Below are 13756 nucleotides of genomic sequence, written 5' to 3'. Positions count from 1 at the left end.
GTGAGAAAGAGTAGAGCTACAGGTCAGCCTGCCATCTAAATACACCTTGAATTAAAATGGTGGTGCTGGGGCAAAACTGCATTTGCTTACCTGGAACCACTGGTGGTTGCAGCTGGTAGCCTATCAGTTCACACCAACCCACAGGATAGATATCTGGGGATTCGCAGTCCACCCACTGGTCATATTCACTGTCCCAGCCATCAAAGTGGATTCGGAGGAGCCGGTGGACTACCCGCTTCACTGTGGCCACACAGATCAGTCTGGGCTCCATCAAGTCTACTGCTTCTAGCTTAGCGCTCACCTTAAAGCCATGGTTTGGGCAATCCTGGAAAGAAGAGAAACATACCAACCCAACCTCAAGCTGCAATACGCATCTATGAGGGCTAGAAACGTGCTTGTTCTAACAGCTTATAGTAAGTTTCCCAAAGGTGGGTGGGACGCATACCATGTAGTAAAACAAACCTTCTCCCCCCACCCCACCCCCTGCACTCTGCAGGGGTACTTCAGGAGATAAGAAAGGAGAAACTTTCCCACTCCTAGGAACTAATCACTACTATACAGCAATAACTAGGGGATGGCCTCAAGGGAACAGAAAAAAAAGTGTCTTTCTTGCAGAGAGCACTACAAGGCTCCTGTCTGAGACTGACTGGAGCCCTGAGCAGAAACACTCCTCTTAGGGGCTGAGGTCTCACTTATAATTTTATAATCTTCATTATGTTCTCCCCCCCCCCCGAAAAAGTTGTGATTTTCTCCTAAATTAAGTGTCTCAAACACATAAGATTTTGCGCTTAGAGAAGGTGCTCCAGTTTATTTATCCTATTTGTGGCTGTTTTCCTTCACCTTCTTCCAGTCTGCAATTAGGAGGAACAAACTGGTCATGCTACTCTAACAAATATAAGAGTGCCTGCACAATTGTTTAAGTCATTTCTGCCCAATGTTGCATATACACAACAGGGATCAAATGTGTACACCTGTGGGCCAGGCAGAAATGGGTTAATATCACTGTATTGCCCACAGGGCTACCTGCCTTTCAGCAATACCCAATCCTAACCAGCTTTCCAGCATTGATGCAACTGCAATGTAGCCCCAAGGTAAGGGAACAAATGTTCCCTTGCTTTGAGAAGGCACCTATGACTGCCCCCACCACCACAGGATGCAGCGCACACCCCATTTGTATTGCTGCTTCAGTGCTAAAAAGCTGGATAGGACTGAGCCCATAATCACTGGTTTGGGGTCAAGATGATGCCTTTATGATCTTCATACCCTCCACATGGCACTCACCAAATTGAAAAGACGTGCTGGCGCAGCCTTGGACTTGGTTTTTTCAAGGTAAGTTGCCCAGCTGAAGCTCTTGGCATCATAACCTGAAGGAAGGGAGTTGGGGCATTATTGGCATGAGACAGCAGGGATACACATACTAAAATGAAGGGCTGCAGGAAGAACAGTGGCAACATGCCAGACTGAAGGGCTTTCTCCCTGAACATGTCTGTTCAAAAAGAAGCACTTATGGTGCACAGCACAGCAAAATGGCTTCCTTTCTGGAGGGGAGAGCAGACAGAACACTGTGCAATAGTACTATGAGATATCAAATAACTGTTCTGGAAAACCAAGCAAATTCAAACATCCAGGGAGGTGAAAAGGCAGAAAGGAACAAGAGTATAACACACTTTTGTCTACTCTCAAATGCTAAGAGCCATGATGTAAGCAGCATAAAAATATTCAGGATCAGACGTGTCCTTTTCAGTATAAACGCAGCTAGAAGCAAGAGACAAAACAGATTCTAATCCTATTTCATCTTTATTTCCAGACAGAACTCTTTCACGTTCTTTCTCATTGCGAGGTCAGAACTAAGGGACTGTATCTTGCCCTTTAATAACTGACAGAAAACAGGAAAAATAAGTTTGCGTTTTTCACAACAGCATTGTTAACACAAGCAGCAGTGCCCTCATGCACTGTCTTCACAGAAGAGAGCATAGTCTGCTTGCTTTTAACGCAAAGTGGGAAACGAGAAGGACAATTCTGGGCAGGGGGAGACAAAAGATGGTCTCACCTTTTGGAGGGGTCAGCTCAATGCTGTTGTTCTTGCAGAAAGAGGCAGGGAAAATGGAGTGCAAGGAAGCATGGTAACAGAACCAGTTGGATCCATCCTCTGAAGCTGTACCATCAATGCCAATCATGAGATAGCCATCCAGAAGGACCTGAAGGCAGGTCAAGGTTGAGAAGAGAAGAGAAAGAGGACAAAGCTGAGACCGCTCAACAACCTCCAGCCTTGCCCAGCCAGATCTTGGTAATACAAGCCAGACTGGCCTGCTCATCCAAGATCAAGTTCTGAAATGCAAGATTTTATTATTGATCCATCTGGTATTCAGCATCAACACCTTCAACCCACAGTGGCTATCATCAGACCTACCAAGGATCCTTTGGCTGGGAAAAGGATTAGAAGGAGGGCTAGCCGCTACTTTGCGAACCCTATTTCCCCATAATGGCTCATATAGTAGAGGGGTGAAGGTATTGCTTCACTTGTGATGACCTCCTCCCCATCCCTCCTACTTGGCCTTGAGAAAGACAGACCTTTCCCTAACGCCAAACACGGCTTAGTCCCTTGCTGCCCCCCCTGTCGTATACTTGGTCTCACTCCCAGGGTTTTGGGGTGCTCAGAGTTGTTGGTTCTGAACCCTAGAGCTCTCAAAGATCCCTGTTCGGTAGTACTGCCACCACCCTGTAAGAGCCAGTGCCTCAGTCCAGGGAACCGAGACCCTCTAGGCTTAACTATATCCAGTGCTTTTTTTGTGAAAAAAAAGGTGCAGGAACTCACAACTTGTTAATCTTTTATTTATTTATTTATTTATAAACCATTTTTATTGGAGAAATAAAATATGTTTATGTGCTTCTCCCTTAAAGATCAACTTACTTCTGAGTAGACATGCATAGGATTGGGCTGTCAATCTCCACATCCCCTTCCCCCTAGCTACTTTTTCTACACATGGGGAAAAATACTGTACAGGTGCACTTGTAGCAGGTAGTATGTAGTGTGGCACTACTTCGAGGAGAGGAAGCAGTGAATGGATTCCAAAAAATGGCTTACATGAGCTCCATGTAGTAAAATTACTCTAAGCAACTGTGGGAGTAAGAACAAAAAAGGAATTCTTACATGAGAGGGATCCTTAGGTGCACACAGAAACAGCTACTTTTGCAAACAAGCGATTAAATATGGTTTAATTCAGGTATCAGAATATTCTGTGTCTTTGGGAAGGCGCTTGGCATGCAATTGTATGTTCTCTGCTGCCCTGAGCAGCTGCTGTGCATTGCTGGAGAGGAGCTGCAAACGCTGGCTGGCAGAGGGCATGCTTGTGAGGGAAGGATGAGGAAGATCTCTGGCAAGGCTGGACAGCATGTTGTACACATGCAGAATCCCTTTTCACCTGCCCTTAGCATGTGAAAACGGGTGCAGATATATATATCTGCCAGGATTAAGAGCCCAATCCTTGGTATGTCTACTCTGAAGTAAGTCTCGTTCTAGTCAATGGAGCTTACTCCCAGGAAAGTGCCTAGGATTGCAGCCTAAGAGCCCAATCCTATGCATGTCTACTCAGAAGTCCACTTTAGTGAATGGGGCTTACTGTGGATAGGATGGCAGCCTTAGAGTCCAATCCTGTGCCTGTCTATTCTGCCTCTGTTTTGCTCCCCGCCCTCCTGAAATGCCTCCGAAGGGGAGGGGCCCCTGCAAAAAGGTGCCGGAACTCCGTCCCCCCACGTTCCATTAGAAAAAAAGCCCTGACTATATCCCTTGTAGGCACTGAGCACTTTCTTTACTTAAAGTCTCAGTCCTCAAGTTTCTAGTCCACAATGAGGATTTTTGGTAGCTTGCTGAACGGCTAGGCAGGATTCTGAACCTTTGTCCGCAACAGACAATGAACCAACATGGTAAAAAGATTTTTACTTTATTAAGTACATAGGGTTACAAAAAGTTACAAAAGGCAGCACATGCTAGAGGCATAAAAACTTCTAGGAAACATATCAGCATAAAATAATAAAGCTAACTGGCTATCTCTATTATTCCCTAACGCTCACCTGGGTCAGCCTCTTTTGTAAATCCTCAGCTCCCAGTTTACCTGTGAGGCCACATGGTCCTGGCCGGGGCAGGATGTGCACCCTCGCCAAAAGACAAAGACCAAGACGAAGACAAAGGGCAAAGGCACCCCTTTGGGCTTTGTTCTTATACTTCTCATGCCAAGAGGATTGTGTGACTCTCTACTCATTTCAAACTGCCCAATCAGAACTCTTGGGGACAGAATCTTCTCGAAGTGGGGCTGGATGCTAGTCCTCCTAGTTCTCCCCCTCCCCACTGGAGACTCATGGCGCCTCTCTGTCTGCTGAGGTGCTACACCATCACCTTCCATGGAGTCGTAAATTCCTTTCAGCTAGGATTGCAAGCCCCTTGCAAGCCCCTTCTGTGTTACTGGGTTACTTTGGTTCAGGCTTTGCAATGCTACTAGGCCTGAACTGCACATATTCATGACATCCCCCAACTTGTTTTTGTTAATATTTATAAAGCAGGGGCAGATGATATTTTCATAGGTGCTTTGTTTCCACTTATGTTTTTACTATTGTTTTTAGTGAAACTGAATTTGTATTGTTTTAAACTGAAATGCTGTTTTTTTGGTAAGCCAGCTTGAACACTTCCATGTTTGAACGGTGGAACAAAAATGCCTTTAAAAAACAAACACACCTTTCACAAGCAAAATCAAGGCAGTTAACAAAAGTCACACACATCCCACCAATTTAAATATTCCATGGAAGTATGATAAAATACAAAATCTGAAATGTCTATCAAAGCAAAAACCTGTTCACACTCCCAAAACATCGCAGCATGAAGCTCTGGCTTGCCTCTATAGTGCTGAAGCTGAACAACCTCAGTGCTCTGCCCTGTGCCATAAAACTCCCATGATTCCTCACGTCAGTGAATGGAATCTGAACCAGACAATGCTCTCTAAGTGACACCACTTCTTCCATTGCACTTTTTGCTATACAGGTCATGCCTCAATATCCACTCATTTGGCATCCACTGATCTGACTCACCCCTGATATCAGGGACCACCTTTAAATGCCTTGTAACAAGGAAAAAAGTGCCAAAATCCCATTTCCTACCTTCATGCTGTTAAACTGCACTGGTTGCAAGCTTCTCGGGGTTAAAGGTAACTTTGAAGACCCACTACTGGGTTTCTTGCTCTTCAATCGCATCAGTATAGAGCAAGAAACCTGGAAGTGGGTCTTTAAAGACATTTTTCCACGTATTTGGTATCCACTTGTTTTTTTAATCCGCTGAGGTTTCTGGAACGGAACCCCAGTGGATAATGAGGCACAACCTGTACGCCCTTCAAAGGCAAATGCACACAAGATGAGACAGTCTTTGTACTGTAGTGCCTGGCCACACACCACTCCCTCTTTTTGGGCCAACATACCTTGCGGATGGTAGCCACACAAATGTTGCCCAGATTCAAAGGATCAATGGCTTCCAGTTTCATGCCCTCTTCAAACCAGCCACCCTCTGGGTAGACAGCACGCACCTAGAATGACCCAGGTCAGAAAACAAATATGTGGTTACTGTCAGGAAGAAGTTGGGATAACTGGACAAACTGATGTTTGCACTACGTCCCTAGGATTAAAATTCTTTCCTGCCATGGGTTTGTTGAGTGTTCTTGAATAGCTAACAAACTGAGAGGGAAGAAGATGGTGCCCTCCCCCATAGCAAGGGCAATCAAGATTCAACTGGTAGGTAGTGCTTAGTTATTTCTATAAAAAATTGTAAATGTTAAATCATTATTATGCACAGAGCTGCATCTTAAGAAGTTAGTTATTACTAGCAAGTCCTACTGAAATGGGTTAACAGGATTTAGGTTAGTCATAGCTTGCTTCTCTGATCAATTTCAATGGTGCTGTCAGGGGTTCAGCCCTTGGCTGAGCCCCGCTTTACCTGGCTGTGGGCCAGGGACAGAACCACCTTGTCACAGAGCCATCACCACCTTGCCAGCTGACCAGGCGAGAGGCAGGGCAGCTGGGTAGGAGAGACAGTCCCCCCAGAGCTCACTTGACCAGAGCAGTAGGCAGAGCAGGATCCCCATCAACCACAAGAGAGGAGGGAAGCAGGCTAGGCCCCTTTAAGCCTAGAGAGGGATGAAGAGGAGGAGCAGAGGGTGTGGCTGGGGAGGATAAAAGCAGGGAAGCCTGTGATGACAAGCAGTTCTGGAGAGGGAAGGCAGGAGCTGGAGCCCCTGCCTAAAGAACAAGGGCCTCAGGTCCTGCCTCCAGGGAGGAGGACAAGGGTGTTGTGAACCCCCTCCCCCTGACTTGGTCGGAGGCTCCCCTGCAGGGAACCCCAGGGAGGTGGACACACCCATCAAGGGGTTCCCAAGAGACCACCCAGTTGACCCTCAGCACCCCAAGGGGTGACCCCCAGAGACACCCTTCACGGCACACCCCTCACAGGTGCTTAAACATGACTAACTTTCTTCAGATACAACCCATAAAGCCAACTTTCAATTTCAATCCCACATGAGTGTTTTTCACTTGCCTGACCTGGATGGAAGTGTCTGTCTCTGTGCAGCTTTGCTACAGTAAGGAGACATCACCCATCACTTAAGTTCCTTCTAAGGTTCAACATAATTATAAGTAGAGGTATTTGAAAACTGTTATTTTACTCAGAAGTAATAGCCCATTGTGTAGGTTGCAATTCTATCTTATTCACTGGAAACAAACACCTCTAATTATAAGAGAGAAAATATTGGACTTATGATGAGTTCATTTTCTTCTGCTCATGAAAAGTCCAGCTACAGGGTATAATGTAGCTTAGATGAAAATATATTTTAGGCTGATGCATTTTCTCAAAGTTCTGTTATGTTTTGAAACTAGGAATTGTTTGCTGCCATAGGAGGATGTAGACAAGTCTGTTCTGCACGCCCCTGCTAATTGCAGCATGTGGGACGTACAATCCACGCAAGAATACCTTCCTCCATTGTAGGAAGAGGATCTTCTCTTCAACTACAAATGGCCTTTCCCAAGTTTTTTGAGAAAGTTCTTGCTCTATTTTTTTTTGCCATCCCTGTCTGCTTTTGACTCGCCTGGATCTTTCACCCCCATCTCCAGATCAGCCCAAAATTTTTGGAAATGCTACCCCCTTGTAGGGGAGGAGAAAAAGAGTTCAAGTGGCAGCTCCATACAGGACAATCCCAGAAAGGGTAGATATTTTCCAGCTCCTAGCAACTGCAATCTCACTGAGCAGCAGAGGAAACAAGAAACAGAGCAGATGCTCGCCTACCTTTTTGAAGAGATAGGGAACAGCATCACAGTAGATCTTCCGGAAGGTAGGGTGGTTAGCCATATCACTACACTTTTCTTCCAGCAAAGACAAACAAGAATACCAATGGGGAAGAGAGAAATGAGGCCCTTAGAACGGTCGGACCTGGCCAGCTATCAGTCAGTTTTAAATAAGGAAAGTTAAGTGCTAATATTTCACGTTAAGCCTCAGCCTCAGTTTTATGCCTTCCTTCACCACCGGTACAATCAGCCATCACAGGACAAGCCAAATGTGATTCTGCTATCAGCATGCAGAGATATTGGGGTAGCTGTCACTTCCAAGAGGATGATTGATGCATAAGCCAACTTGCTGGTTCTGGATGTAAGTTGATCTCACGTACTATTAAGGCTGGCAGCTGTCCCCTCCTACAGAGTTCTCTTTTACGGCCAATATACCAAAGTCTTGCCAATCCAGAAGCATTAGCCAAATACACACTCTTCTTGATTTATTACAGAAGAAGCTAAAGGAACTTATGATAGAGAAAACTAAATGGACTTCAGAGAAAGCCTACGAAATTCAATAAGATAGGCGTGCACAGACCTACTGGCATTTAATACTACTTAGCATTGTCTAGCACAGGGGTGTCAAACTCATTTCAAACCAAGGGCCAAATAGCATTTATGATGCCTGCTGAGGGCTGGAAGTGATGTAATTAGACAGGAAATGATGTAATTAAACAGGTCATAACAAAAAATAAGCACTTTTTCTCATTTAGGACCTCATTAGCTGCAAATGACAGATGAGAAAAAATACAAATCTTGATCAAACTTTAAGATATGGGAGAGCCCAATTTTCATGTGGGCTGCCTTTCCAGAAGTAATACCTCAGCACTCCTTAGCAGATAAAGCCTGAGGGTCAGATAAAAAGCTTCCGCGGGCTGCATCCGGCCCCCGGGCCTTATGTTTGACACCCCTGGTCTAGCACTTTCAAGTGTTCAAAGACAATCATATAACATCTTGCTATCATTGTTACAAACCTGAAAGGTACGTGTTATCCCCATATTGCTAGAGGATCTGGACTTGCCTAAGGCCACTGAGCATCTTGCCTAAGGTGAGATTCACAGCTCATTGTCTTAGCCATCACCCCCCGCCCCCGCAATCATCAGTTTTATTCCTAACTGCTCTGAGCTCAGAGAACATATCTCCCTGTAACACAAAACATGGAGGTAGCAGGCACCCAAGTTAGGCATCAGCAAGAAAACAGACTAGCCTGGTCTCTCAAAAGTCACTCTAAAGCGGTTTTGAGAATGACCGATGTTAGGTCAGGTGCGAAGGCTCAACTGGACACATTTGTTCATTTACTTTGTCTCTTTATTAGAGATGAAAGTAATTTGAACATAAACCCACCAATGCCCAAGTGCAGCTTTAGCAGTATCAATAGGAATATGACTTGTAAACAGCTGTCTGGCTGCTAGAGACAAGTTGACCTTCAAATGCTAGGCAAGCAACTGGAACCATACAGGACGACTTACCTGCTTTCTTTATGCTATGGCCAACCCTTCGGGACCAGCCCACAGGATGGATGAGGGGACTCCACATGTGACACCAGAAGTCATCACTGCTGTCTCCGTCCTCATAAAGAAGCCTCAGCCGGCCACCAATCACCGTATCCACCACAGCCATACGTGTCCTCGAAACGCAGATCTTGTCTATCACCTCCACTCTCATGCCTTGGCGGAATGGGTACTTCATGCTCTCAGTCATCTGAGTCAGTAAGATGGACACGCCAATCATGCTTTCCACGTAACACAGCATCTGTTACATTGTTATCCCACATTTCCTCCAAGCAACTCAGGATTGATACTACTTCTCCCCTCCCCCCTTTTATTTATTCAACAATCCTATATGGTCGGTTAGGCTGAGAGTTAGATTACCATTCCAAGGTCACCCAGCGAGCTCCATGGCTAAGAGGGAATTTGAACCTAGGTCTTCCTGTTTCTAGTTCACCTCTCTAACCACTACATTACCCACTGTTGTTGGCAACCTTCAGTCTTGAAAGACTATGGTATCGCGCTCTGAAAGGTGGTTCTGGAACAGCGTCTAGTGTGGCTGAAAAGGCCAATTCGGGAGTGACAATCCCTTCCACACTGGGAGCAAGTGTAGTCTGTCCCTGGTCTGTCTCCCTGGCTATGGGCCTTCCTTCTTTGCCTCTTAGCCTCAGACTGTTGGCCAAGTGTCTCTTCAAACTGGGAAAGGCCATGCTGCACAGCCTGCCTCCAAGCGGGCCGCTCAGAGGCCAGGGTTTCCCACTTGTTGAGGTCCACTCCTAAGGCCTTCAGATCCCTCTTGCAGATATCCTTGTATCACAGCTGTGGTCTACCTGTAGGGTGCTTTCCTTGCACAAGTTCTCCATAGAGGAGATCCTTTGGGATCCGGCCATCATCCATTCTCACGACATGACCGAGCCAACGCAGGCATCTCTGTTTCAGCAGTGCATACAGTATCATAATGCATAATGCATTATTATGCATTATGCATAATAATACAGTGCATAATGTAGTGTACTACATTACACTAATCAACTTTTTTCCTTTTTTTATTGCCGCTGACTTTTGTTTACTGCCTGGTCTTTTATATGTTTCTGGAGTGCAACCTTGCAATTCTTCTGGAATTAATTCAACATTAATTCAATATACCCTTTGTCAAGATAAAATAGTCTGCCATTTATTCTGACTTGCTTGTTCTAACATTTTTGTTGTCCCTAGCCTGAAGGATTCAGTACTGTCACATTCAGGAGAGCAATATGTCCAGTCAAAGTTCTAAAATTAATATTATAGTTATCTGGTATGCCAGAGGAAGGCTCATTTGTATGTATTTTTTCCTCTCACTAATAAAGGGTGAGAAAAAATAAAAACAAAAGGGTGAAAAAAATTAAAAGGCTCATTCACACATTTCTGCAAAAGCTAGTGTAGAATAGTCATCAAGGGCCCAATCCTAACCAACATTCCAGCACCAATGCAGCCTTGCCAACAGGGCATGCAGTGCACCCTGTGGTGGGGGGTAGTCACAGAGGTATCCTCAAGGTAAGGGAATATTTGTTTCCTTACCTTGCGGCTGCACTGGCACTGGAAAATTGACTGGGATTGGGCCCTAAGCCATTCAAGTTGCAGACTAGCCAATCTCTGACACATGAATTCACTAGGTACATACATAGGTAATCTCTCTCAGCCTGCAAATCTGCAATATGGGATCATGGCCTAACTGGTTGAATTGTTTCACAAATGTATGTGAAATGCTTTGAATACTCACAAGGGCACCATAGAAATATAAGGCATTACAGTAAAAGGAGGAATCCAATTCTATGCATGTTTACTTAGAAATCAGCCCACCTTGTTTAAATTGAATTTACTCCAAAGTGTACGTGTGCACAGAATTGGAGCCTTTACGGTACAGCTCAAGCTTAGCTGAATTGGGTAATTGGGCCTGAAGTAAAATGCAGACACTGAGCCTTCCCCCACCAACATAAAGTTTTCTCGGCTGCCACTGTCCAAAATCCCCTCTTTAGTCAAGATACTCTGATAAAATGAAAAGAGGAGGGAAGGCACAATGAAACAGGCACAATCATCAACCCCTCCCCCTCAGCGAACTGTAGGGCTAAACTGATCAATGCTGGCAGTGACTCAGAACCCATTGTGCTGGTTAGGAGACGTTTAACGTAGAAGCTGAAACCCTGGAAGCTCTTCTTTAATCCGCCATCTCACTGTTCAGTGGCACAGATTATGAAAAATCCCTTCGCGTTGCTTTCTAAAACAGGCCAGCAGGGGGAGCCTCTCTTCCCTCTCCAGCAGCCTTGGTTTGAAAGTACAAAACTGCTGATGGAGTTTTAGGCAAGCCAGTAAAGGAAGACTAATCAGCAGGCCCTTAATTACTCTTTATTAAAAGTTATTTAGGCCAGAGGACATTGTGCCACAAATTTGAAGAATTATAGCAAATGCATTCCATTTTATCCACTTTACACATGCTGTATTGATTCATACCCTGCCCTGTATTTGAATGGGGGGGGGGGGAGAAGGAGCAAAAGCAGAGCTGATCTTTCACAGGCAGAAGGCAGCAGTGCCTGTAACATGTAGTTCTAAGGATTTCAGATGAGGTCTCTCCTAGCCCTATCTGGAGATGTGAGGAATTGAAACTAGAAGATTCTGTATGCATAGCTGCAGCCTCTCGAAGTGGGAAGCTGGGCTACAGCAAGTTCCCCTTTCCCCTTACCTTTATATGGAAGTCCACTGGGATGGTCCTGGCTCCCACAAGCTTTTTCATTAGATACCCTCTCCAGTTTGTGTACTTGGACTGGATGGCTGCACAGAAAGTTGTAGGAAGAGTCTGAGAGAGCAATCCAGACTTGCCTTTAGGCCTTCAGGTGTCATGAATGTACCATAAAGCACATTTGCCCCACCCCAGGAGTCAGGGAGGCCAGCACAAGGATGTGTGCTGGCCTCCCCATGGCGAATCCAGTCCTGGCTGAGGTGACTTACTACTGGCTGAGGGCAGATGGTGTAGGGGGTTGGGGACAGTAGGACAGGGGTGCTTCTGGGCAGGAGAGGGCAGACTGCGCCTGGGAGGGAGTTGGGACTGGCCTCTGGAATTTAGGCAGGATCCTAATCACCCTCCCGAGCAGCCTGATGTTATATCAGACTGCTCGGATTTGCACCAGTGATTTTGTTGGCACCGATCCGAGTAACCCTACTGAGGTGGCTGCCATGCAACACAGGATAAGGGGAAATAAATCTCCTTACTCCAAGTTGTGAGAGATCCACCTCAAACCCAGTGCTGGATACAGCGCAGGTCAGCCTGCCTGCCTGCCTGCTCCAGCGCAGATTAGGATCGGGCTGTGAGGCGCTCAAATAATGTGCTTTCTGCATCAGCAGGCCTGCAAACACAGGAACAGCCCGCTTTTTCATGCCTCCAGTTAAACCCTCCTTTCTAGCTCATCCTCACCCTGATGGTCCCCTTTAGCAACAAGCTGCAGTCCTTTGGAAACACTGCAGGCTCTCTCAACATAAGCACAGCAGCAAGGAAGCCCCAGCACATACTGCTGTCTTAGACAAATGCCTCAGCTTTCCCCAATTTGGGGCTCTGAATAGAGGTTTTGTGAGGAAAGACTCCCACAAAGATTCTCACATTTTGCATGCAGACGGGCAAATTCTGAAAAGGGAACTGACTTAGGCCAATCTTTTCTTATTTTGTCTAATTTTACTTTAATTGTGTCAGCCATGGGGAGGGGCACTGAAGCCCACTGAAAATTCTGGTCACCCACTTCCAAGCTTCAGAGGCTGCACACAAAGAAAGAGGAAGGGTCAAGGTAACGATACAGGAACAACACCAGCAGAGCTCATATAGAAGTGACCTGCCTAATATCGGTCCCACAATGGAGGGAGACTCAGATACTTACTTTGAGGTGGCACCAGGATTTTGCTGTTAATGGCACACCACCCGATAGGGTGGATGTCCACTGTGCCCAAGTTGACCCAAAAATCATGACTGGAGTCATTTTCAAAGCCTTCATAACGCAGTAGTGCCTTGTATCCTACCAAGATTGATGTTTGGAGACAGAAACCAAGTTATTTAACCTTGAGTATTTGCAGTAAGGCAGCAGGATGATCTCATAAGAAAAGTTCTGCTGGACCAGAACCCACTTCTCACAGACAACTCCAGGAAGCCCATTAGCGGGACATGAAAGAAAGACCTCACCTCCAGTACTGCCTCTTAACAACTGGTATTCAATGCTATACCGCAAAGGTCTCCAAACATTTTGGCCAGAGGGCTACATCAAATATCTGACGTGATGTGGAGGGCCGGAAAAAAATTTAAATATAAAATTTAAATAAATAAATTAGAGATGGAACTTAGATGAGTGAATAAATAAATGAATGGGCTCATTCATTCAACCTCTTTGGCCCTCAGAACACCCTCCAGACACCATCAGAGCACAGTTCCGGTCATGTTCAGTTGAGTGGGCCAGAGGCTTTCAGGGGACAAGAGGTTGGCCGCGGGCCGGAAAGAGGCTTGCTGTGGGCCGCATCTGGACCCCAGGCTGGGGTTTGGAGACCCCTGCTATACTGCCACTAAACATGGCAGTTCCACTTATCCATCAGTCAGAGACCCACTCTTCACAAAGTTCACCAATTCTTCTCCCTTTTCAGCTGCTGAAACTAGTGGCCAACATCGTATTTTGTGGCAATAAATCCCACACATTATTTACCAATTGCATTTAGTTCTCTCCCGTGCCTTGCCAGAATAGAATGCCCATCAATTTCACTGAATGAAAACCAGTTCTAATAATATGAGAGGAGAAAAACCTCTTCTTATCTGCTATCTCAACACTATGCTTAATTGTACAGGTCTCTACAAGTGTCTAGTTGCCTTATTTCTAAGTTAAAAAGCCACAAATGCTTCAGCCCTTTCT

General features: G+C 45.6%; 1 protein-coding gene across 5 annotated transcripts in view; it reads right to left on the bottom strand.

Annotated features, from left to right (window-relative positions):
• The window catches only part of L3MBTL2 (L3MBTL histone methyl-lysine binding protein 2), a 33257-nt gene that overhangs the window by 6534 nt on the left and 12967 nt on the right, over nt 1–13756 (bottom strand). For 4 of the 5 annotated variants that reach the window (XM_066634042.1, XM_066634043.1, XM_066634044.1 and 1 more), the window contains exons 7-14: nt 12743–12877; nt 11560–11648; nt 8826–9057; nt 7316–7392; nt 5463–5567; nt 2051–2198; nt 1282–1364; nt 91–325 (exon numbers count right to left, since the gene is read on the bottom strand). In XM_066634042.1, the coding sequence (XP_066490139.1) occupies nt 91–325; nt 1282–1364; nt 2051–2198; nt 5463–5567; nt 7316–7392; nt 8826–9057; nt 11560–11648; nt 12743–12877 (1104 nt within the window). The remainder of the gene's footprint in view (nt 1–90; nt 326–1281; nt 1365–2050; nt 2199–5462; nt 5568–7315; nt 7393–8825; nt 9058–11559; nt 11649–12742; nt 12878–13756) is intronic. The other variant, XM_066634046.1, reaches the window with a different exon arrangement.

Source organism: Tiliqua scincoides, chromosome 7 (assembly GCF_035046505.1).
Source record: "Tiliqua scincoides isolate rTilSci1 chromosome 7, rTilSci1.hap2, whole genome shotgun sequence".
NCBI classification, from domain to species: Eukaryota; Metazoa; Chordata; class Lepidosauria; order Squamata; family Scincidae; genus Tiliqua; species Tiliqua scincoides.
Note: the sequence above shows the minus strand (reverse complement) of the source record. Positions and strands in the feature narration are given on the sequence as shown.